Source organism: Rhinoderma darwinii, chromosome 1 (genome assembly GCF_050947455.1).
Source record: "Rhinoderma darwinii isolate aRhiDar2 chromosome 1, aRhiDar2.hap1, whole genome shotgun sequence".
NCBI lineage: Eukaryota > Metazoa > Chordata > Amphibia > Anura > Rhinodermatidae > Rhinoderma > Rhinoderma darwinii.
The window spans coordinates 534,434,221-534,460,573 of NC_134687.1; the positions used below are offsets into that span (position 1 = coordinate 534,434,221).

A 26,353-nucleotide genomic window follows, 5' to 3' on the forward strand; every position below is an offset into this window, starting at 1 on the left:
CAAGAATAAATTCCAATAACGATCGAATAAACCCAATTTTATCGTCAGAAAAGCCAGATCTCTCTAGATAGAAGAGTGAGGCATCAATACCCTCCTGATGGGTAATTGAGGTATACAGACTCCCTACATCAAGGGTAACCAGAACCGACCGGTCAGGAATCACCAAATCCTGAATCCTGACCAGGAAGTCCGAGGTGTCCCTGATATAGGAGTCTGCACCAATAGCAAATTCCCTAAGAATTTTATCCAAAAATGTTGCAGCTGGGACAAATAGGGAATCACTCCCCGAGACAATAGGTCGTCCAGGGGGCCGAGTGGAATCCTTGTGAATTTTAGGCAGTAAATAAAGGACAGGGGTCACAGGGAATTTCACCTGTAAAAAATCATGTAAATTCCTGTCAATGGTTTTGTTCTTAAATGCATTGCCGATCAGGATATCTAACTCACGTAAATACGCGAACTTAGGGTCACCCAAAAGAACAGCATAGACATTATTATCATTCAGTTGTCTGGTCATTTCTTCCAGATAAAGGGAGGTGTCCATAACAACTATGGCACCCCCCTTATCTGCCGGTTTAATGGTAAGATCCCTGTTACATATCAATTCTTTAAGCGCCATATTCTCTGAGTGTGTCAAATTTCTCTGAATATACTGACCACTCTGCACTTTCCTCAATGAATTTATCTGTTCTCTAACAAGTAAGATATACGTTTCAACAGCATGGATATTTTGGGGAGGTTGAAATTTGCTTTTATTAAATAACCCATAATCCTTAAGATGGAGCATCTCACTAGCTGAAGTTATGGAAACAGCATCAGCCGATTGAGGCTGTTCAGAGAAATACGCTTTAAGCCTTAATGATCTAAAAAAACATTCAAGATCTAAATTCAATCCAAACCAATCTACAGGGTTATTTGGACAGAAAGATAGGCCACGATTGAGCACTTTGACCTGTAAATCGGTAAGTATACATGACGAAATATTCACCACTAGATCTGGGGATTTTTCTTTCTGGTCTGGTATTGCCGTGTCCCCCGTGCTGGAGTAGACCTGCCTCTGGTTCTGTTGGCACTCACTCTTCCTCCTGTGTTTCCTCCCGCCCCTGCGGGTTCGCTTTCTCCCATAATGGGGGTGTCCATGTTGTCCCCTAAAAAAGGAACATTATACTGGTCATCAGAAAATTCTGAATCCGTGACGTATGGCTCGGCTCCCCTTTGTCTTCTTCTGGGTCCTCTTTCGATCCTCCTGGGACCCCTTGGGTCAGCATCTTCGCCCTGCCAGCAATAAATTTTGCCAGTGGCGTAATCATCTAGATCTCGCTGCCATTTCTGGCGTTTGGTCTTCTCAATATCGCCACGAAACCTCTGTAAAAATGCAGAAACTTTCTCTCTCAGGTTTGAGAAATCTTGTGTGGACATCATCTCTCTCAGCTGGGCCTCTTTCTCGCTCAGACGTATTTTCACCAGATCGATTTCTTTCTGTAAGAACTCCAGGTTCAACAGCAAAAGATCTTGGGAATACTTGTTTGAGATAGCTTCAAACCTCTCCTTAAATGCTGTATTGGCAGGAAAGAGATTGGGCCTCAAATGTGAGCGCATGCCACGCGGTATACGGAGACATCTATAATACTCAAGACTCAACCAAATGTGTAAGAAATTTTCAGATCGGGGTTATCCAGACTATGTATTGGATCTCAATAGACGAAAGGTGGATTTGTTGGATAGGCAAGACCTTCTTAGTGGTCAGACTGCTACTAAAAAGAATGTTCGGTTGCCATTTATCTCCACTTTCTCCTCATTAAGCCCACAGATTGGTGGGATTCTGAGGAGGGATTGGAAGATGTTGGAAAGAGCTCTTCCGAGGGTTACCGAATTCCGGGAGAGGCCTATGATGGCTTATAGGAGAGGTAAAACACTTAAAAACAGTGTGGTTAAGGCCGATATTGGGTCGCATCGGAGAAACCAGATGTTTCTGGCCCCCCCGAAATATGGGTGCTTCCCATGTCTTGGTTGTAACATCTGTGATATGATGATCAAGGGTGGCATTTTTAATCACCCACATAATGACCAACCTATAAATATCAAAGGTTTTTTTACGTGCCAATCATCGTATGTTATTTATCTGCTCAGCTGCCCCTGTGGTCTTCACTATGTTGGTGAGACCACTACAGAGGTACGCCTCAGGATAAGAAATCACAAATCAAACATCAAAACTAAGAGACAAGATCTACCAGTATCGAGACATTTTGTTGAGAAGAAGCATAGTTTATCACAACTGAGATTTAGAATCATTGACTCGGTGCCTCAGCTTAGACGTGGTGGTGACAGGGGGTTAATGCTCAAAAGAAAAGAGCTCGAGTGGATTTTTAGATTAGAAACCATGTCTCCTAAGGGGTTGAACATAGAATATCCTTGTGGCCCACATATTTGAGTTAGTGACTATGTTTTCATTTTCTCCCGTGGACCTATAAAGATAGGATGGGTTGGCGTTCTCAAAGGTATAATTTGTGTCTGTTATGTATAGTTCAAGTGAGGTCCTATGTTGACCTTCCTTGAATATACATACTATATTATATATTTTATATATTTCTTTTTAAACTTGCATATTTTGTATATTAATGCACTTTTTCTCTTCTTTTTTCCACGTTTTAGATACATAACTGTGTGTTAAGCAATTTTGAGAGATATTGGAAAGCGGCAGAAGTTCTTCTCTTCTCTCTTTGAAAAGCACCAACGTTACACTTGGAATATATTTTTGTAGGGCTCTTTTGAGATAGCTAAATTCAACTATAACCTAGAAGTACTGTGTATCCGGACCATACTGTTGCAATGCGGTTCATGTATGTAATTCCTCCCAGATAATTCTAATAAACGTTAGTTCATTTCTCCATTTAAATATGGGTCCAATGTGTTTCTCTTTGCTACACTATTCTACTGGGATTATTTGATATCCATGTTTGGAGTGTGTATTTTTCCTTTTATATATTATACGTAGCAGTCCCATTAAGTGATTATAATCACATCATATTGAGAGAACATAACGTGTAGATTTGTTTTTTTACCACTAGGGGGCCATATACTGCATTAACAGCACTGCATCTATGTACACATATGCATTTGGTATAGTCGTTCTATTTTTATGGACTTATATCGATATGCTTTTATGTGGATGGACAAGTGTGTCCTAGTTTCTGTTCCAATCCAAATTTGGACATTATGGTATATACAGATATTCATAGGTTCTTAATTAATTAGCTGTATCCCGGCTGGCGCATGCGCAGGAGCGGTGGAACGCAAGCTCCGCTGTGGCGCGTGCGCAGTGGGAACCTGTTGTCTGATGCGGTCCACCGGATATAACATCCGGTTTGGGCGCCATCTTGGAACATGCGCATTAGACACACACATGTGTGTGTCGGGCGCACTTTCCATTCTCTCTACAGATTGATTTACAGTGAGTACATGTGTGCTATATTGCAATTAGCCTCTGCCTGCTTCCAATTATCCGAAATTGCCCTCATTTACAGTATCTCTTGTAATTTTTACCACATTTTGTATATATATTGCATTTTTCCTATATATTTCACAGTGGTAGAGTGATGTGCACTGTATAAAATGCTTTTATTTAATATTTACATATGCTCTATACATGTTTTGATGGATTTATACATATAATTGCTTTATTATCGATTGATGTATGCTCCTCCTATAAATGCTTGACACTTTATTCAGTTTGTTATGGCTTGAGAAAGGTTCCTGTTGAACCGAAACGTTGCTGTGTTGAGGTGAAATAAATCCACTTTTGCTTTCATCTATCTTGAAGTCCTGGTGCCGTTACTGCGCTCTATATTTTTCTCTCTCTATATATATATATATATATATATATATATATATATATATATATATATACATATATTGGTGAAGTTAATTTATTTGCTTGGTCTCCAAAAGGCCATTTGTAAAAGGAGCAAAAAATCATTACCTGCTGTGAGAGCATATTGTTATATTATGTGCTGAGTAGTAAAGTATGTAAATCATTAAATTGGGAACACTCACCAAGTCTGCACCAGAACGTCCATTCACATTAACCTTATGATACAGTGTATAGTTGAATCATAGAAAAATACAGAACATTTACTCTATACAGTATGTTCCTCAGGTTATTCGCTGTCATTTATTCTCCATTACATAGTATAGTAATATAACATGGAATACCATACCACGCTATATTATACAGTACAGGCCAAAAGACATTATTGAGATCTGGCAGCATGTAATATTTAGTGTCAATTCAGCTAGGAATAACGGATAAAGGCCTCCTTCACATGGGGCGTTTTATAAACACACGAAGATTGCAAAAAAAAACAAAACCTGCAAACGGGTCATTGAAAACAGTAATTAAAAAAACAGCTTTCTTCCTTTTAATATGGGGGTCTACCTATAGCATGCTACAATATAAAAAAAATGCCACCTTGGAACAAAACGCATGAAAAATGCTATGAACAAAAACATAGGTGACAAGCCTTCTTTACTGTGAGAACTGTGAATCTATGGAATAGCCTACCGCAGGAGCTGTTCACAGCAGGGACAGTAGACGGCTTTAAAAAAGGCTTAGATAATTTCCTAGAACATAAACGTATTAGCTCTTATGTGTAGAAATTTTTCCTTTCCCTTTTCCCGTCCCTTGGTAGAACTTGATGGACATGTGTCTTTTTCAGCCGTACTAACTATGTAACTATGTAACTATATTTTGTGAATAGGAATGAATAGTTTCCTGATCACAATGTTATGAGCATTCTTAAAAGGTATGGCCACTATTCAACCCCACTTTAACAGTTAATATAAAAAAAAATTGATCTAGCATTGTATTTTATTCCACAGCTGCATTCACAATTCTGCTTGTTGCTGTTGGAAACATTCAGTAAGCTTGTCGACAGACACGTAGTGGTATGGAATCACTGGTTGCGCAATTCCCAAAAAGCTGCTGGAGACTGTGGGGAGTAAACGTGCAAACCAAACAGCAACCCTAAATCCGTCACAACTGTGATCAACAGTATCTAAGGCTACTCTGAGGTATTCACCAGAGCCCACCGCAAGGCGGGATGGTTATTGCTGCACAGAACCCAGGTTGTTCTAACAGAGTTCAGTGTTGGACAAGGGGTGCAATGCAAGCAATACCAGAACAGGTAACAAGACAGCCAGAGGGAAAACAGAACGTCCATCACAGAGAGAGTGGAAATCAGGTACAGCAGAGGTCAGAGCCAGCCGGGAGCAGATAATCAAAATCGGTAAACAAGGGGTTAACGAGAGACAAGCCGGGGTCAGTTTCCAAGCAGTCCAGAAGTCCAGTGCACTGAGTACATGAGAGCTTGATAACAACACTTAAGAAAGGAGAAAATTCACAAGCAAAGAAAGAGGGAAGAGGCCAGGTATAAATACCCCACCCTACAAATTACAGGAAGAAGACAGAGAAGTGGGATAGGCTCAGGAAGTAAACAGAACCGCCCAGAAGCTAGATCAGTAGTCATGGCGCTCTTAAAGACACAGACGCTTCCTAACACGTAAAACAATTCATTTTTCTAATATCAGGTTACTGTACACTGGCTGGTGTAAAAATTGCACTTGCTAGAATGAAAATCACCAGATCAATCTCTGTGCAGATACTGAACAAGCAGGGAATGCTGGGAGATTTCAGCTCCGAAGCCTGCAAAGTTTTGAATTCAGATCTAGGCATAATACTGGCAATAACTCAGTATTATATATACAGTGAAGGAAATAAGTATTTGATCCCTTGCTGATTTTGTAACTTTGCCCACTGTCAAAGACATGAACAGTCTAGAATTTTTAGGCTAGGTTAATTTTACCAGTGAGAGATAGATTATATAAAAAAACAAACAGAAAATCACATTGTCAAAATTGTATACATTTATTTGCATTGTGCACAGAGAAATAAGTATTTGATCCCTTTGGCAAACAAGACTTAATACTTGGTGGCAAAACCCTTGTTACCAAGCACAGCAGTCAGACATTTTTAGTAGTTGATGATGAGGTTTGCACACATGTTAGATGGAATTTTGGCCCACTCCTCTTTGCAGATCATCTGTAAATCATTAAGATTTCGAGGCTGTCGCTTGGCAACTCGGATCTTCAGCTCCCTCCATAAGTTTTCGATGGGATTAAGGTCTGGAGACTGGCTAGGCCACTCCATGACCTTAATGTGCTTCTTTTTGAGCCACTCCTTTGTTGCCTTGGCTGTATGTTTCGGGTCATTGTCGTGCTGGAAGACCCAGCCATGAGCCATTTTTAATGTCCTGGTGGAGGGATGGAGGTTGTCACTCAGGATTTGACGGTACATGGCTCCATCCATTCTCCCATTGATGCGGTGAAGTAGTCCTGTGCCCTTAGCAGAGAAACACCCCCAAAACATAATGTTTCCACCTCCATGCTTGACAGTGGGGACGGTGTTCTTTGGGTCATAGGCAGCATTTCTCTTCCTCCAAACACGGCGAGTTGAGTTAATGCCAAAGAGCTCAATTTTAGTCTCATCTGAACACAGCACCTTCTCCCAATCACTCTCAGAATCATCCAGATGTTCATTTGCAAACTTCAGACGGGCCTGTACATGTGCCTTCTTGAGCAGGGGGACCTTGCGGGCACTGCAGGATTTTAATCCATTACGGCGTAATGTGTTACCAATGGTTTTCTTGGTGACTGTGGTACCAGCTGCCTTGAGATCATTAACAAGTTCCCCCCCGTGTAGTTTTCGGCTGAGCTCTCACCTTCCTCAGGATCAAGGATACCCCACGAGGTGAGATTTTGCATGGAGCCCCAGATCGATGTCGATTGACAGTCATTTTGTATGTCTTCTATTTTCTTACTATTGCACCAACAGTTGTCTCCTTCTCACCCAGCGTCTTACTTATGGTTTTGTAGCCCATTCCAGCCTTGTGCAGGTCTATGATCTTGTCCCTGGCATCCTTAGAAAGCTCTTTGGTCTTGCCCATGTTGTAGAGGTTAGAGTCAGACTGATTAATTGAGTCTTTTGGACAGGAGTCTTTTATACAGGTGACCATTTAAGACAGCTGTCTTTAATGCAGGCACCAAGTTGATTTGGAGCGTGTAACTGGTCTGGAGGAGGCTGAACTCTTAATGGTTGGTAGGGGATCAAATACTTATTTCTCTGTGCACAATGCAAATAAATATATATAATTTTGACTATGCGATTTTCAGTTTTTTTTTTTTTTTTATATAATCTATCTCTCACTGGTAAAATTAACCTAGCCTAAAAATTCTAGACTGTTCATGTCTTTGACAGTGGGCAAACTTACAAAATCAGCAGGGGATCAAATACTTATTTTCTTCACTGTATAGTATCCTATTGCAATCTAAATGCTGTTACGTATAAGGGTATGTTCACACACTAGACTAAATACGTCTGAAAATACGGAGCTGTTTTCAAGGGAAAACAGCTCCTGATTTTCAGACGTTTTTTAAGCCACTCGCGATTTTCGCTGCGTTTTTCACTGCGTTTTTTACGGCCGTTTTGGAGCTGTTTTCAATAGAGTCTATGAAAAACAGCTCCAAAAATGTCCCAAGAAGTGACCTGCACTTCTTTGTTTACGTGGCCATTTTTCAAAACGGCCGCGTAAAAACAGCCCATCGGAACAGAACGCCGTTTTTTCCATTGCAATCAATGGGCAGATATTTGGAGTCATTCTGCTTCTGATTGTTTACTCCCTTATTGTCATGATTGTATTTTTCTCTCACCTCCTTCAGCCCAGCAAGTCTCAAGACTGAGAACAATTAATTTGGATTCTCATTAGCTCCATCACAGCTCGAGAAACACTGATGAATACCACATTCATTACATTATGTTCACTCTCAGCAGCAAAACAAGGACAGGTCTCTAATAGCCAATTTAACAGGAATTGTTTACATATACTGGAGATCAGGAATTAGGAACCTGTGTAATTCCAGCTGTTCTGCAATTCTTCCATATCTGTCCCATGAATCCTCTTTCCTTTCTATGTTATGATAAGAGAAAGACTAAAATTTGCTTTAATATGACAGCCATATTTCAGCTTGCTTGTTTGTAGGTGGATGTGACATAATGCCTTAACTATGACAAAATGTGATGTTTTGTTGCGCCTAGACTACAGTATGTAAACCTTTGCTTCCATTTTGTTATTGACCCAATGCATCTAAAATGAAAAATGAAGCTACGTTGCAACAGGTCTTGATTAAAAATGTCCTATTGCCTTGTTTCTGCAGTTTCTATACAGACCTATGCTTCGCCATGATAAGGCTAAGTTCACACAGGGCGGATACGTTGCGTAAAAGCACGCAGCGTATCTGCCCTGTGCGCCGCAGGGAATTCCAGTCGAAAAACCGCACCAAACTGTGCTAGCAGGCCAGCCTCCTCGGATTAAGTTTTATCCAGGGGACAGCTGCAGCCTGTGACTGCCTGCAGCGGTGGTCACATGGGATAAAGCGTCACCCCAGGAGGCCGGCCCTCTGACATCATCCATGCCGGCCTCCTCGGATGATATTTCATCCCATGTGACTGCCGCTATGGAATGAAATGTTATGGGTTGGGATGAAATATCATCCAAGAAGGCCAGCCTGGAGGAAAAAACACAGGCTCCTAGGTGAGTATAAGATTATTTTTTTTCCAGAGTTGCGTTTTTTGCAGCGTAATCACTCCGAACCCTGCAACAACTGCCATTTTTTTCAAGATTTACCTCCCCATTGAATTCAATGGGGAAAACCTGCAACAAATAAGCAGCGTTTACACAAATAGAATTAACATTCTGCGGAATAAAATTCCGCACCACAGGTTAATTTCTGAGTGGTTTTCCCGTTCAGTATTTACGCAGCACAGGTGCGTTGCTAAGATCAGAGGCACAAGTCCCGAGACATATATTTACCCCCCCCCCCCCCGAAAAATATATATTTTATTACATATATATCAGAGACAGCATATCTATAAGACTCAGGCTCCTATAGCTACACCGCTGGATAGAATTCGATGCATTGTCTCAGCAGACAGTATCACACAGATAGGCTCTGTTCTGTGCTAGGTGAATTAAGTGGCTTGTGATATAAGTGGAGATATAAAACCGGATTGTGTTACTCAGGGGCATAACTAGGAAAGACTGGGCCCCATAGCAAACTTTTGACTGGGCCCCCACCCTCCGCTGGGTATCACACAACCCCCCCTTGTAGATAGTGCCTCCCTATAGATTTCACCACACAGCGCCCCCTATAGATAGCACCATACACAGCCCCCTGTAGATAGCGCCATACACTTCCCCCTGTAGATAACGCCTTACAGGCCCCCTGTAGATAACGTCTTACAGCCCCAAATCCCCCCTGTAAATAACGCCATACAGCCCCCCTGTAGATAACGCCATACAGCCCCCCCTGTAGATAACGCTATACAGCCCCCCCTGTAGATAACGCCATACAGCCCCCCCTGTAGATAACGCCATACAGCCACCCTGTAGATAACCTCTTACAGCCCCAAATCCCCCCTGTAGATAACGCCATACAGCCCCCTGCAGATAACGGCATACAGCCCGCCCTGTAGATAACGCCATACAGAGTCCCCCCTGTAGATAACGCCATACAGAGTCCCCCCTGTAGATAACGCCATACAGAGTCCCCTGTAGATAATGCCAATCAGACCCCCCTGTAGATAACGCCATACAGAGTCCCACCTGTAGATAACGGCATACAGACAACCCCCTGTAGATAACACCATACAGAACCACCCCTGTAGATAACGCCATACAGACCCCCCTGTAGATAACACCATACAGACCCCCCTGTAGATAACACCATACAGACCCCCCTGTAGATGACGCCATACAGAGTCCCCCTGTAGATAACGCCATACAGAGTCCCCCCTGTAGATAACGCCATACAGACCCCCCACTGTAGATAACACCATACAGAACCACCCCCTGTAGATTACGCCATACAGACCCCCCTGTAGCTAACACCATACAGACCCCCCTGTAGATAACACCATACAGACCCCCCTGTAGATAATGGCATACAGCCCCCTGTAGATAACACCATACAGAACCCCCTGTAGATAACGGCATACAGAGTCCCCCCTGTAGATAACGCCATACAGAGTCCCCCTGTAGATAACGCCATATAGAGTCCCCCCTGTAGATAACGCCATACAGACCCCCCACTGTAGATAACACCATACAGAACCACCCCCTGTAGATAACGCCATACAGACCCCCCTGTAGATAACGCCATACAGACCCCCCTGTAGATAACACCATACAAATCCCCCCTGTAGATAACACCATACAGACCTCCCTGTAGATAATGCCATACAGACCCCCCTGTAGATAACGCCATATAGCCCCCCCCAAAATAAAATGGCCTATAGTTTGTCCTACAAAAGACATGCACCCCCTATCCACAGGATAGCGGATACATGTGTGATCGCTGGCAGCGATAAGGAGAACGGGGGACCGAAAGTCCCCCGAAGTTCTCCATGACAAACCTCGGACTTCCGGCGTCTGCGCAGTTCAATAAAAATGAAAGGTGCGCTGGTCACGCATGCGCACAAGCGCGACTAGTGCACAATTCATTTCTATGGAGTTGCAGACAGGCCCCGGAAGTCCGAGGTTTGTCATAGAGAACATCAGGGGGCTTTCGGTCCCCTGTTCTCCTTATCGCTGGGCGTCCCAGCGATCACACATGTATCCCCTATCCTGTGGATAGGGGATGCATGTGTTTTGTTGGAACAATCCCTTCAGTGGTGTCGCGTTGTAGCAGCCATAGCGGCTGCTACGGGGCCCGCAGCATGAGGGGGCCCGTGCCACCCGCCGGCACGGGGCCCCCCCATGACCGGAGGCTCCGCTAGCAGCCGCTATGGCTGCTACAACGCGACGCTACTGAAGGGGTTGTTCCAACAAAACACATGCATCCCCTAGCCACTGGTGTTACTGTATTCCTGTGTGTGAATATGTGAGAGAGAACTTAGTTGAGTGTTTGCAAATAGAAACGAGCAAAAACTGACACAATTTAAAAAACCTTTTTTCTTTGCAGCTTCCTTCCTGCTGAGCAGCTGACTAAGGGGAGGGGTTAATTGGTCACAGGTGGTATAAATTAGCCTGCAAAACTCAGTCTGAGCTTGCTCTGTTCTGAGCTAGGTGAATTAAGTGGCTTGTGATATAAGTGGAGTTATAAAACCGGACTGTTAAAGAGGAGTTAAAGCCCCTGTAAGTACTCTTCTTTTACTTTAACAATTGTTCACAGTTTTTTTTGTAACTGGGATAATGGACAACAAGATTGGAGGTTTTCTTCAGTGCACAGTTTGCCATATGTATGCACGACTGGAGCCGGAGTTCCAGGGTGAATACCTCTGTGGCAGATGTAAGCATGTTGTTCACCTGGAAGCTCGCATTAGAGATCTGGAGGAGCAAAATGCAACACTGAGGGCGATAGACAATCTTGAGCGGAGCATGCTGCTCACGGAGCACACAGTTAGTGGGGTAGAACTGGAGGGTGAAGACATGGGTGAGCAGGATCAGGCAAGTAGCTGGGTTAATGTAGTTAGGGGCAGTAGAAAGGGGTCCAAGAAAAGGAAGGCCAATCCTGTTTCTGATATTCCAAGCAAAATTGCCAAGTTGGGGGATGATGCGAGGGTGTCGGTCTCAGAAATGGCAACCCTAGTGGATACTGATCTCCCTAACATCCGGGAGAACAGCCAAGCTAGTAGTCGGCGGGATGGTAATGCAGGTAAGGCAAGACACTTCATAGTTGTAGGGGATACTATAATCAGGAATACGGATAGAATAATTTGTCGCCAAGACCGCCTCAACCGAATGGTTTGCTGTCTCCCTGGTGCCAGGGTTCGGCATGTGGTGGAACGGGTGGGCAAATTGCTGGGAGGGTCTGGTGATGATCCAGCAGTTGTGGTCCATATAGGTACCAACAACAGAATAAATAGTAGGTGGAGGAGCCTTAAGAATAATTTTAAAGAACTAGGCTTCAAACTGACGGGAAGGACCTCCAAAGTAGTATTTTCAGGAATACTGCCTGTGCCATGTGCATCACAGGAAAGACAGCGGGAGCTCAGGGAGTTAAATGCATGGCTTAAAGGAACAGTGTCATCACAAATAATTTTTTTATATGTTAAAGATGTTAGTGCCTTAATATAAACGTTTATTTTCATTTGTGTGTTTGTGTTTTACTGTTTCTTATTTTTACACTTTTTCTTCCCTATGGGGGCTGCCATTTTTTGTTCCATTTCTGTGTGTGTCGATTAACGACACACACAGACATGGAATACGGCAGCCACAGTCCCATAGGGACTGCGAACGGCTCCCGTCCCATTGACTGCCGTGTACGGCGTCTGTGTGGGAACTGCGCATGCGCCGCTCCCACACAGTCCTATTCGAAATTGGCGCCGTCCGGCGCCATTTTCCTGTGGACCGGAAGTCGCGGCCGGACAGTAATATTACTACTTCCGGTCGCGGCTTCCGGACTTGTGCACATGGAACACTGGCAGCAAAGGGAGCGGACGGGCCGGAGGGAGCCGCGGCGGCAGGAGCAGGTAAGAGATTTCAATGTATGTTAGTGTTTGTGTGTGTTTACTACTGTATGTAAACCTACTACACTGTGGGTTACCTCAAAAAATGGCGACACACAGTGTAGGAGGTTAAACCTTTCAAACCCCTCGTTTATCCCGGCACTAGCCAGGATAAAGGAGGGGGGGATGCTGAGAGCTCACTAGAGCGAGGGCTTTTAACCCAATGTTGCAATGCTGCAATTTTGGGAACTAGCTCCATCTAGTGACCAAAAATGGGTAGTATTATAAATTAGAAAAAATTTATAATATTACCTGGACTCGTGCAAAAAAATAAAAAAAATTTGAACAGTGTTTAATCACCCACACACTAAATGTTTAATTTTTAAAAAAAAAACATGTTTTTCTGGCAACACATTCCCTTTAAGTCTTGGTGTAGAGGAGAAGGCTTTGGGTTCCTAGAGCACTGGGCTAACTTTTCATTGGGGTACAAACTGTATTCTGCAGATGATTTGCACCTAAATGGAAGGGGGTCCGCTGTGCAGGGGGAGAGAGAGAATTCTAGCTGGGGTGGCGGAGTATTTAAACTAGGGCTGAGGAGGGAGGCCAATGTAGAAAAAAGGGGTAGTTAGGTTAGAGAGGGGTCAGATTATATTGGTGGGGAGAGAAACAGACTGTGGGGAGAGGACTAGGCAACAGGAAAAGGAGATCCTTTCGTTACAAAACAGCAATGAAAATAAAAATGCCCAAATAATGTCAAATAATCACATTTCTGATACTGAAAGTGAAAAATTTAAAGGTAAATTAAAGTGTATGTTCACAAATGCCAGAAGTCTAGCAAGCAAAATGGGGGAGCTGGAGGCCTTGGTACTGGAGGAACATATAGATAATAGTTGGTGTTGCTGAAACATGGCTGGACTCTTCACATGATTGGGCTGTAAATCTACAGGGTTTTACACTGTTTCGGAAAGACAGGACAAATAGGAAAGACGGTGGTGTATGTCTGTATGTGAGAAGTGATATGAAGGCGAGTGTGAAAGAGACAATAGTGGGTGAAGATTGTGAGGAGGTTGAAACCTTGTGGGTGGAACTAGAAAGGGAGGTAAACACTGAAAAAATTACTTTTGGTGTAATCTATAGACCCCCCAATATAATTAAGAAGATGGAAGTTCAGCTATATAAACAGATGGAGCGGGCTGCACAGGCGGGTACAGTAGTGATAATGGGAGATTTTAATTACCGGGATATTAATTGGTGTCATGGTTCAGCTTCAACTGCAAAGGGGAGACATTTCCTCAACCTGTTGCAGGAACATATTATGGGCCAGTTTGTGGAAGACCCGACTAGAGGTGAAGCTCTGTTGGATCTGGTAATTTCTAATAATGCAGAGCTTGTTGGGAACGTCAATGTTCGTGAAAACCTCGGTAGCAGTGATCACAATATAGTTACATTTTACATATACTGTAAAAAACAGACACAGACTGGGAGGGCAAAAACACTTAATTTTAAGAAGGCCAATATCCCCAGGATGAGGGCTGCAATTCAGGACGCAGACTGGGAACAACTAATGTAAAGTAAGGGTACTAATGATAAATGGGAGATTTTCAAATCTACTTTGGGTAATTATAGTGCAAAATGTATTCCTATAGGTAACAAGTATAAACGACTAAAATTAAACCCCACATGGCTAACACCTGCTGTAAAAAGGGCAATACATGTCAAAAAAAGGGCATTTGAAAAATACAAATCTGAGGGAACAGCTGAAGCCTTTGTAAATTATAAAGAGCTTAATAAAATGTGTAAAATGGTAATAAAATCAGCAAAAATACAAAATGAAAGGCAGGTGGCCAAGGATAGTAAAACAAATCCCCAAAAATTCTTCAAGTATATAAATGCAAAAAAGCCAAGGTCTGAACATGTAGGACCCCTAGATAGTGGTAATGGAGAGTTGGTCAAAGGGGATCAAGAGAAGGCGGAGTTACTAAATGGGTTTTTCAGCTCAGTATATACAACAGAAGAAAGAGCAGCTGATGTAGCCGTTGCCAGTGCTGTTAATATATCAGTTGATATACTGAATTGGATGAATGTAGATATGGTCCAAGCTAAATTAAACAAAATAAATGTACACAAAGCCCCGGGACCAGATGGCTTACACCCTAGAGTTCTTAAAGTGCTTAGTTCAGTTATTTCTCTCCCCCTCTTCATAATATTTAGAGATTCTCTAGTGACTGGTATAGTACCAAGGGATTGGCGCAGGGCAAACGTGGTGCCTATTTTCAAAAAGGGCTCTAGGTCTTCCCCGGGTAATTATAGACCAGTAAGCTTAACATCCATTGTGGGGGAAATGTTTGAGGGGCTATTGAGGGACTATATACAGGATTATGTGACAAAAAATAGTATTATAAGTGACAGCCAGCACGGTTTTACTAAGGACAGAAGCTGTCAAACCAACCTGATTTGTTTTTATGAAGAGGTGAGCAGAAGCCTAGACAGAGGAGCCGCTGTAGATATAGTGTTTTTGGACTTTGCAAAGGCATTTGACACTGTCCCCCATAGACGTCTAATTGGTAAATTAAGGACTATAGGTTTAGAAAGTATCGTTTGTAATTAGATTGAGAATTGGCTCAAGGACCCTATCCAGTCAGTTGTCAATGATTCCTACTCTGAATGGTCCCCGGTTATAAGTGGTAACCCCGGGGTTCCGTGCTGGGACCACTATTATTCAACTTATTTATTAATGATATAGAGGATGGGATTAATAGCACAATTTCTATTTTTGCAGATGACACCAAGCTATGTACTAATGTTCAGTCTATGGAAGATGTTTGTGAATTGCAAGCGGATTTAAACAAACTGAGTGTTTGGTCGTCCACTTGGCAAATGAGGTTTAATGTAGATAAATGTAAAGTTATGCACCTGGGTACGAACAACCTGCATGCATCATATGTCCTAGGAGGAGCTACACTGGGGGAGTCACTTGTTGAGAAGGATGTGGGTGTACGTGTAAATCATAAACTAAATAACAGCATGCAATGTCAATCAGCTGCTTCAAAGGCCAGCAAGATATTGTCGTGTATTAAAAGAGGCATGGACTCGTGGGACAGGGATGTAATATTACCACTTTACAAAGCATTAGTGAGACAGTGCTGTATAGCCCCGCCTATAGACAGTGTCACACCCCATTTGTAGATAGCGCCCCCACCTCCCCCTTGTAGATAGTGTCATGCAGCCCCCTGTAGATATTGCCATAAAGCCCCCACTGTATATAGCGCTATACAGCTCCCACTGTATATAGTGCCACACAGCCCCCCCTTAGTAGAAAGTGCAGCACAACCCCCCCTTAGTAGAAAGTGCCACACACAGACCTCTGTAGATTGCGCCACAGTCAGCCCCCTTGTAAATAGTTCCATACAGTTCCCCCATGTGTATAGTGACACACATCTCCCCCTTGTGTATAGTGCCACACAGCTCCCCCCTGTGTATAGTGCCACACAGACCCCGTTTGTGTATAGTGACAGACAGCCCCCCCCTTGTGTATAGTGCCACACAGCTCCCCCTTTGTATAGTGCCACACAGCCCCCCTTGTGTATAGTGCTACACAGCCCTCCCCTTTGTGTATAGTGCCACAAGGCAATGGCGCATCCAAGAAAGTTGTATCAGCCAGGGAGATTTCACTCAAACATGGAAAGGTGGGTTTGGAGGCAGGACTATGTGACACTTCAGGATAGCGGCACCACCCCATGACCGTCTAATGAGTAATTAGCATATAGTGTTCAACGTTTTAAAAGTGGATATTAAGAATTTTGCTGCATCTGAAAAAAACATACAAGGGAATGTTTGGAAATATTGTCAGGTCATGTATTACCGCATGATGGCGGTTCAAGGGGTTAAAACTACCTGTCAGATTCCCATTAAATATACAATGAATTGAGAACAATTCCATCTGCCCTGCAATTTTGATATTATAAATATATCCTATATAAACTACAGATCCAGAACCTAGCTCTGACATATATACAGTACCACAACCAAGCTCAGTACATATATACAGCACCGGAACAAGGCTCAGTACATAAATACAGCACTAGAACCAAGCCCATACATATATACAGCACTAAAACCAACCTCAGTACATCAATACAGCACCAAAACCAATCTCAGTACATAAATACTGCACCAAAACCAACCTTAGGACATAAATACAGCACCAGAACCAACCTCAGTACATAAATACATCCCCAGAACCCAAAAAATCATATCCTAATCATCTCGCTGCAGATCATACAGTGACTACAGTGCTGATTAGAGGCAGAATAAACATTTACATTAAGTGACTCATCGGTGACGTCTCAGATTCTAGTTCTTTTCTTCTCCCTCTGGTCCAGACATCTATGATGGATTTCTACTGGCCATGACCCATTTTTGCTCAGATGTCTTCAGCTTCTTACTTTTAAAAAATTTCTGCACCTATAAACAAAGTTAAAATTCTCAACACCACTAACTATAATAGCGCCATATACCAAGTCCCTGATTATAATAGTACCATACACTGTCACACACACCGTGCCCCCTGTAGATAGTGCCCCCATAGCCACCGTGCTGCCCTACATATAGCTTCCCCTATAGGTAGTGCTCCATGTATAGCCCACCTCTGTAGACAGTGCCCTACATATAGCCACCCTGTTGCTAGTACCCCACAGGTAACCCACCCCTGTATATAGTGTCCCACATATAGCCCACCCCTATAGAAAGTCCCCTAAAAAATAGCTCCCCTATAGATAGTGCTTTACATATAGCCCACCCCTGTATAGTGTCTCACATATAGCTCCCCCTGTAGATAGTGCCCCACATATACACCACCCTGTAGATAGTGCCCCACATATAGACCCCCCCTGTAGATAGTGGCCCACATATAGACCCCCTGTATATAGTGGCCCACATCCCCACATATAGACCCCCCTGTAGATTGTGCCCCACATACCTACATACAGACCATCCCTGTAGCTAGTGCCCCACATCCCCACATATAGACCCCCTCAGTATATAGTGGCCCACATATAGATGACCCCCCTGTAGATAGAGCCCCCACTATAGATAATCCCATTAACAGTTTTATGCGAGAAAAAACAAACCAAAAACTTTACATACTCACATGATCCCGTTCCTGTTCGCTGCCGATGCAAACATGCTCTCTTCTGAGCGGGTCTGCTGGAGCTGAACGAGTGTCGTCCAATGACGCTGATTGGCGAGGCAGAATGACTTGCCCCGTCAATCAGGGCCTTTCAAGCATGGAAGCGGCGCGATTACATCATTGCACCGCTAGCCAATCAGCGTCATTGTAAGGCGCTGAATGGTCGGAACATGCCCGGCCATTCAGCGCTAGTGCATGCATTTGGCTGTCGCTAGCACCGGGGCCCCGACATGATAGGCTTAGATACATGGCCCAGCAGACAGTATTACACATGATAGGCTTAGATACATGGGCCAGCAGACAGTATCACACATGATAGGCTTAGATACAGGGCCCCAGCAGTAAGTATCCATGTGCTAACATATGTCCACCCACCCAAAAAAAATGTGTGTGTATTTATATATATATATATATATATATATATATATATATATATATATAAAAATACAGCATATCTGTAGCACTCTGACCCTATGGCTATGGATAGGATTAGATACAGTGGCTGAGCAGACAGTATCACACATTATAGGATTAGATATAGGGACCAGCTCGTTGACATTGTGGCTCCAGCGCTGGACTCAGGAAAGGTAAGAATAATAATTATATTGCTTTTTATGTGTTAGAAAAATTTTTGTGTTTTTTTACAGGTTCGGTCGTTGGACTACGTCGGATTCGAGGACTACTTCGATTATATTTTTTTTTTATTCTCAATAAAATTGTTAACGAGGGTTGTGTGTTTTTTTTTATTTCAATAAAATATTTTCTATGTCCTCGAATTTTTTTTAAACTTTATTACTACTGCCTTATTAATAGCCGCTGGCTGATTGACAGCATCCGTTAGTAAGGCGGGGCTTAGTGTTAGATGGTGAAGAGTCTAACACTAACCCCCATTATTACCCCGGTACCCACCGACACCAGGGGTGCGAGGAAGAGCTGGGTACGATCCAGCAGGCTGGTGTTATTAGGCTGGGAAAGGCTAGAAACAGTGGCCCTTCCCATCCTGGTAATGCTAGCCTGCTGCTGCTATGTTGTATCTGGCTGGTTATGAAAAATGGGGGGGGGATGTCTTTTTTTCCAATTATTTATTTAAAAAATTAATTAATTAATTAAAGAAATGATGTGGGGTCCCCCGATTTTTCATAACCAGCCAGATACAACACAGCAGCAGCAGCCTAGCATTACCAGGGTGGGAAGGGCCACTGTTTTTGGCCTTTCCCAGCCTGGTACTACAGCCTGCGGCCGCCCCAGTGCTCAACCATCACAACAGATGGTCGGGTACTGGATCGTACACGGTTCTTCCCAGTACCCCTGGTGGAGGTGGGTACCAAGGTAATAGTGGGGTTAGTGTTAGCCTCTGCATCGGCTAACACTAAGCCCCGCCTTAGTAATGAACGCCGTCAATCTGCCAGCAGCCATTATTAAAGCGGTAGTAATAAAGTTTAAAAGAAAACACAAAGACTTAGATAAAATATTAGATAAAATATTTTATTGAAATAAACACCCCCACACAACCCTCATCAACCATTTTATTGAAAATAAAAAAAGCCATCATCGAAGTAGTCCTCGAACGACGTACTCCAACAACCGAACCTGTAAAATAACACAAAAAAACAAACATTAGTAACACATGTGGTAAGCTTAGATACAGGGCCCATCAGACAGGATCAGACATGGGCCATGTATCTAAGAATACAATGTTGTAAGCGGTCTGTTAGAGTCTGTATCGAAGCTTACCACAAGGTAGGCTTAGATACAGGACCCCAGCAGACAGTCATTTTAAACTGTATAAGATTACTGTCTGCTGGGACCCTGTATCTAAGCCTAATGTGGAAGGCTTAGGTACAGGGTCCATGTGTGATACTGTCTGTTAGACCCTGTATCTAAGCCTACCACAAGGCATGCTTAGATACAGGACCCCAACAGACAGTAATCTTATACTGTATAAGATTAGTGTCTACTGGGACCCTGTATCTACGCCTAACATGGAAGGCTTAGATACAGGGTCCATGTGTGATACTGTCTGTTAGACCCTGTATCTAAGCCTACCACAAGGCAGGCTTAGATACAGCACCCCAGCACCACTTCGGCTCCGGGTGCAGCGGATGTCCCAACATCATCTAGCTTCATAACGTCATCCGCAACGCACAGCGTCCAGACGTCATGACGCGAGAAGACATCAGGACTTCCGCTGCGCTCGGGAAGGAAGATGGGTAAGTATGTGTCGTTACTATAGTAACAGGGGCCCGTATATTTGATTACATAGGCCCCAGTTACTATAGCAACTTTTACAGATGCGGTGCGGGCGGCCGCGACCCGGTCGCAATTGTGACCACTGCGATCCAGGCGCAATTGCGACCGCTGCGACACGAATGTGCCACTCACCAGAGATCCAGGGCACCGGGCCGAAGATCTGGAGCTGGGGCCCCGAAGGCCCGGTGCTAGTGACGCCCCAGACGCAGCGTGTGGATTAGATTTGTTTTTATCTCATCCACTTTGCTGCTAATGTATTTGCTGTGGATTTCCCGCAACGAAATCCGCAGTATTTGCGCAACGTCAAAACTGACCCTAAGAGACAACAAACAAATCCCTTGTAGTATGAGCATACAGACATACTCTCTTCCATCTGTCCCCTACTTCTTGCTAGCCTACCGAATGTATGTTTGTATAATGTAGGGGACAGATGGTAGGGAGTATGAGTTGAAGAACAGACTACAAAGGATTTGTTTGTCGTCTATTACCACGGATACACATAGATCTGCATAGAAGCTGTAGAAACTAGAAAATAGGAATTTGTTTATCTAGACCTTTGCTTCTGTTTCATTTTAGATGCAACAAACATTCAAAAAAATTGGCTATGCAGGTGGACATAGCCTTTAATGCTACAATTTGGCAATGTGGCCCTTAAAGGTTTATTCCCATCTCAGATATGTGTGGGACATCCACATGATATGCCATAAATGTCTAATAGATGCAAGCCCCAACTCTGGGAACCACGCCTATATTAAAAACAGGGGTCCCCCAACCTGGTCAATTCTGCTACTGACCGCTGCATCCAGGTGGGGTATCAGTAGAGAGCTGATCAGAATTCCTAAAACAGCCAAGCTCACTGAGCTATGCTGTTTCTGTTACTCTCATAATAGTTAATGGGAGTTACAGAAACAGCATAGCACAGCTGTTTCCTTAAAGGGAACCGGTCAGCAGCATTTCACCTATTAAACCAGCAATACCTGGTGGAAGTGGGTGAAAAATCATTTTTATGTAACCTATAATTGTCTTCTAAGTAGGCTCTATACCTTTGGTATTCAGTTTTTTAGTGTTCCCGCGCCGTATGCTAATGATCATAAAAGAGTCATATCTTCATCCTCAAGTCTTTCCGAGTTAACCCCGCCTCCTTACTTTTGATTGACAGCTCCTCGCCTCCCCCCAGCACACACAAAATCCTGCGCTTGCGCACCGATGACCTGTTCTGGTGCGTGCGCACAATGGAACACCATAGCGGCGCATGCGCAGTAACTAGATTTGAGGCGAGGACGAAACAGGGAAGGGTGTCGGACCATCCATGATGGGCGCATATGAGATTTTCGGCATTCAGGGCGGTTCAGTTTTCGGCAGTGGGCGGGCATAAGAAGAGGAACGAAGAAGACTGCTGGATTATTACCATAAAAGGCGTGAAATGCTTGCAGACCGTTATTTACGGTCAGAGGAGGCATTTAGACGAGTGGATAACGGCAATGAACTTTTGACAGCAGCGGCCAGCGAGGGGTGAGTAGAGTTCAATAGGTGGAATGCTGATGACAGGTTCCCTTTAACTTAGAAGTGATAAGATTCTAGCTGCCTGCAGCCACCACTTGAAGGATCTTAAAGAGGCTCTGTCACCAGATTTTGCAACCCCTATCTGCTATTGCAGCAGATAGGCGCTGCAATGTAGATTACAGTAACGTTTTTATTTTTAAAAAACGAGCATTTTTGGCCAAGTTATGACCATTTTTGTAGTTATGCAAATGAGGCTTGCAAAAGTCCAAGTGGGTGTGTTTAAAAGTAAAAGTCCAAGTGGGCGTGTATTATGTGCGTACATCGGGGTGTTTTTAATACTTTTACTAGCTGGGCGTTCTGAAGAGAAGTATCATCCACTTCTCTTCAGAACGCCCAGCTTCTGCCAGATCACGCTGTGACGTCACTCACAGGTCCTGCATCGTGTCAGACGAGCGAGGACACATCGGCACCAGAGACTACAGTTGATTCTGCAGCAGCATCGGCGTTTGCAGGTAAGTCGATGTAGCTACTTACCTGCAAACGCTGATGCTGCTGCAGAATCAACTGTAGCCTCTGGTGCCGATGTGTCCTCGCTCGTCTGACACAATGCAGGACCTGTGAGTGACGTCACAGCGTGATCTGGTAGAAGCTGGGCGTTCTGAAGAGAAGTGGATGATACTTCTCATCAGAACGCCCAGCTAGTAAAAGTATTAAAAACGCCCCGATGTACGCACATAATACACGCCCAGTTGGACTTTTACTTTTAAACACACCCACTTGGACTTTTGCAAGCCTCATTTGCATAACTACAAAAATGGTCATAACTTGGCCAAAAATGCTCGTTTTTTAAAAATAAAAACGTTACTGTAATCTACATTGCAGCGCCTATCTGCTGCAATAGCAGATAGGGGTTGCAAAATCTGGTGACAGAGCCTCTTTAAGGCATATGGATTTACAAAACTTCCATTGAACTCAATTATAATAAATCTATATTCAGTAATTATTTCATAAAACTCTGTAACTGTATAAGACCAGATTTCACATGCATTTTTAGGCCAAACCAGGAATGGAACCTAAACAGAAGAAATATCTAAAGGAAGGTCTTAAGGTGTTTCCTCTCCTTGATCCAATTCTGGTTTTTGTTTATTCAGCATAGAATGTTCAACCCATTTACATGAGAAGATGGTGTTAATAGGTGGATAATAACGCTCCATTAACCAGACTGAAGCCTGTTTCATACATAGTATAAGGAATATCTATTACCTGTCAGGGTAGGGGACAAGCTGCACAGAATTCTCTCTTGACATTTTCTGCGGCTTTTATCTAAAGAAAACAATATACAGATAATAATTCATCTATACACCAATAGATGTGATTAATATAATACGACAACAGGACTCCACAACCAGCATTGTCCATCTCCGAGCCTGGCAATATCCAGAGAGAGCTGTCATTTGTTCTCCAGAAACAATTACACATTAACTATTAATTATCAGGTCTCTGGAGGGGTTATAACATATCTCCTGTATGCATGGGAGCGCGCAGAAGTGATCAGAGAGAGCGGCTAAATGGTATTAGTGCTCAGCAAAGCTACGACTCTGATATTATTATTGTGTCGGGACAAACCATGTCCTCCAGAGAGCTATACACCTCTACAATATTGCAGCATATAGATGGTAGATAAGGCAGGATTTGTGGATGTTTCTTTGCCCTTTCAAAGGGGGCACTACATTGGCTCAGTTAGCACTCTGTTGCTTTAAAGGCACTGGGGTTCTTGGTTTGAATCGAACAAGGTAGAACATCTGCATGGAGTTTGTATGTTTTCCCCATGTTTGTGTGAGTTTTCTCAAGGTATTCTGGTTTTGTCGCACACTTCAAAAACATATTTATTACTTAATTGGCTTCTATGAAATGAATCCTAGGGTGTAGATTCACATCCGTCCCTCCCAATCTCTGTATAGCGCTGCAGAATATGTTGATGCTACACAAAGTCGTATTCACACAGCGTTTGCAGTGTACTGTATGTTCAGCACATGCGCTGTACAGGTCCACATATACCGAACATAACCATAGAACCCCATTGATCTGATGTATTTCAAAAGAGTGTCCCTTTGGCATATGTCGGTGATGTATGAGTCAGCGTACCTTTTTTTTCTGTATGTAATAGCGTAGTCGAATATGCTATTTTATACAGAGGCATTCAGTAAAAAAACATATACTGTGCGATATACATTTTTACAATGGAACCCTACTGTCGATATATGCCACCGTTTGCCCACACAGTGGCATACATAGGAATATACTCCAGACTTACTTTTATATCTCAAACGAAAGGCTCAAACACAGTTTGAATAGAGCCTTAACAACTGGAAAAAAATTAAACTGGAAAACGGAACTAATTTTTTCAAGATATCTGCTTGCTGTCAGTGAGTGCGAACCTTGACCACATTCAAAGGCTGAAAATGTAGCCTGGTAATGTGATGCTCATACAAGGATGGCTTCCTTTTCAGAATTGGGACAACCCATGATTGGGTGCTGGTCAAAAAATATGAGATCTAGATTGGTACACTAGATCGGTACACTACTGTCCACGGCTAAATTCACACTTGCATTGTATAATCATTTACTCGGATCCATTTTTAAATCAGAATAAGGATAAAAACAGTATCCAAGTAACAGATGCAAACAGATTACAATCCCTTTGTATCTGTTTTACATTGACATCAATGATAAAAATAGCTCATCCTTTTTTTTGAACGCAGAAAAAGTCCTGTACCCCGCACTTTTATCTCCGTAAAAAAAACGGATGACTAATATAAGGGACGTGAACCGATGCTAACTGATGCAATTAAAAATAGATTTCAATGGGATCTTTACAGATCCATTTTTATCCATTATTCTGATCTAAAAATGGATCAGAGTAACAAATTATACAACGCAAGTGTGAACTTAGTGGAAGCCAACAAGTTCAATAAAGAAATGAGAACAGAAAGCAAGAAATGGAAGACGAAGGACTGGACCTGGCATTTATTTAGTACATTCATTTTTTTCTAAAGTAACTTAATAAACAAATTAATTATTTATAGTAATTAGGAAGAGTAATGTTTTACCTCCGCTCCTGTGCTCAGCAGAGATTGTGCCTTGTCTGACACTTTACCGCACTATTTCCTGGAGACAACAAAGTAACCAAACTTGTTCTATGTATGTAGAAAACTTTTATCTACACTCCTTTACAAGCAACAACAGCCAGAAGTCCCTGGAAGCCTCCCCTAGTGATCACGACAGAGTTATGGGGGCCCCGGAGCTATAGTATATAGTTATATCATGATCAGCACATACAGTATATACACATTTACCTTGATTTATGTTCAGGTAACCCTGCATGTCACTCCCAGGCTCCCCTCACCCTGGCATCAGCTTTCATACCCTCTCTCAATAGCCTGCTGCCTGCTTGTGTTTACTGCAGTAACTAGGCTACAGGAATGCTATCCCTACTCACTCCAGACAATAGAGCAGTCTATTGGAATTGTAATGTGTTGTTTCACCACACTTATAGATCTGCATTAAGTGATTATGTGACTACGGTGATGAATTTGTTAGTTACGTACAGCCAACATAATAAATATTGTAAAGCTTGATGTAAAAGTTTAATTAGGTTCCTAGATGATGTAGCAGAGGGGAAATTGTCATTTATCTTTTTGTGCACCATAATGAACATCGGTTTATCTTCAGTCCTAAGGACAGCGCAGAAGACACATAATGGATGTACCTACTGTACATCCATAGCATGATAGACACCTATCTATCTTATTGTATAATATATATATATATATATATATATATATATATATATATATATATATATACACTACCGTTCAAAAGTTTAGGGTCACTTAGAAATTTCCTTATTTTTGAAAGAAAAGCACAGTTTTTTTCAATGTAGATAACATTAAATTAATTAGAAATACACTCTATACATTGTTAATGTGCTAAATGACTATTCTAGCTGAAAACTTCTGTTTTTTAATGCAATATCTACATAGGTGTATAGAGGCCCATTTCCAGCAACCATCACTCCAGTGTTCTAATGGTACATTGTATTTGCTAACTGTGTTAGAAGGCTAATGGATGATTAGAAAACACTTGAAAAAGCTTGTGCAATTATGTTAGCACCGCTGTAAACAGTTTTGCTGTTTAGAGGAGCTATAAAACTGACCTTCCTTTGAGCTAGTTGAGAATCTGGAGCATTACATTTGTGGGTTCGATTAAACTCTCAAAATGGCTAGAAAAAGAGAGCTTTCATGTGAAACTCGACAGTCTATTCTTGTTCTTAGAAATGAAGGCTATTCCTTGCGAGAAATTGCCAAGAAACTGAAAATTTCCTACAACGGTGTGTACTACTCCCTTCAGAGGACAGCACAAACAGGCTCTAACCAGAGTAGAAAGAGTAGTAGAAGGCCCCGCTGCACAACTGAGCAACAAGACAAGTACATTAGAGTCTCTAGTTTGAGAAATAGACGCCTCACAGGTCGTCAACTGGCAGCTTCATTAAATAGTACCCGCAAAACGCCAGTGTAAACGTCTACAGTGAAGAGGCGACTCCGGGATGCTGGCCTTCAGGGCAGAGTGGCAAAGAAAAAGCCATATCTGAGACTGGCTAATAAAAGGAAAAGATTAATATGGGCAAAAGCACACAGACATTGGACAGAGGAAGATTGGAAAAAAGTGTTATGGACAGACGAATGGAAGTTTGAGGTGTTTGGATCACACAGAAGAACATTTGTGAGACGCAAAACAACTGAAAAGATGCTGGAAGAGTGCCTGACGCCATCTGTCAAGCATGGTGGAGGTAA

General features: G+C 42.8%; 1 protein-coding gene across 1 annotated transcript in view; it reads right to left on the bottom strand.

Moving 5' to 3' along the window:
* Window positions 1-24,944, bottom strand: part of FAM81B (family with sequence similarity 81 member B) — a 98,129-nt gene extending 73,185 nt beyond the window's left edge. Inside the window, exons 1-2 of the mRNA XM_075854848.1 lie at window positions 24,857-24,944; window positions 22,764-22,823 (exon numbers count right to left, since the gene is read on the bottom strand). Of these exons, the coding sequence (XP_075710963.1) occupies window positions 22,764-22,807 (44 nt within the window). The 5' untranslated portion in view covers window positions 22,808-22,823; window positions 24,857-24,944. The remainder of the gene's footprint in view (window positions 1-22,763; window positions 22,824-24,856) is intronic.
* Between the last annotated feature and the right edge of the window lie 1,409 nt (window positions 24,945-26,353).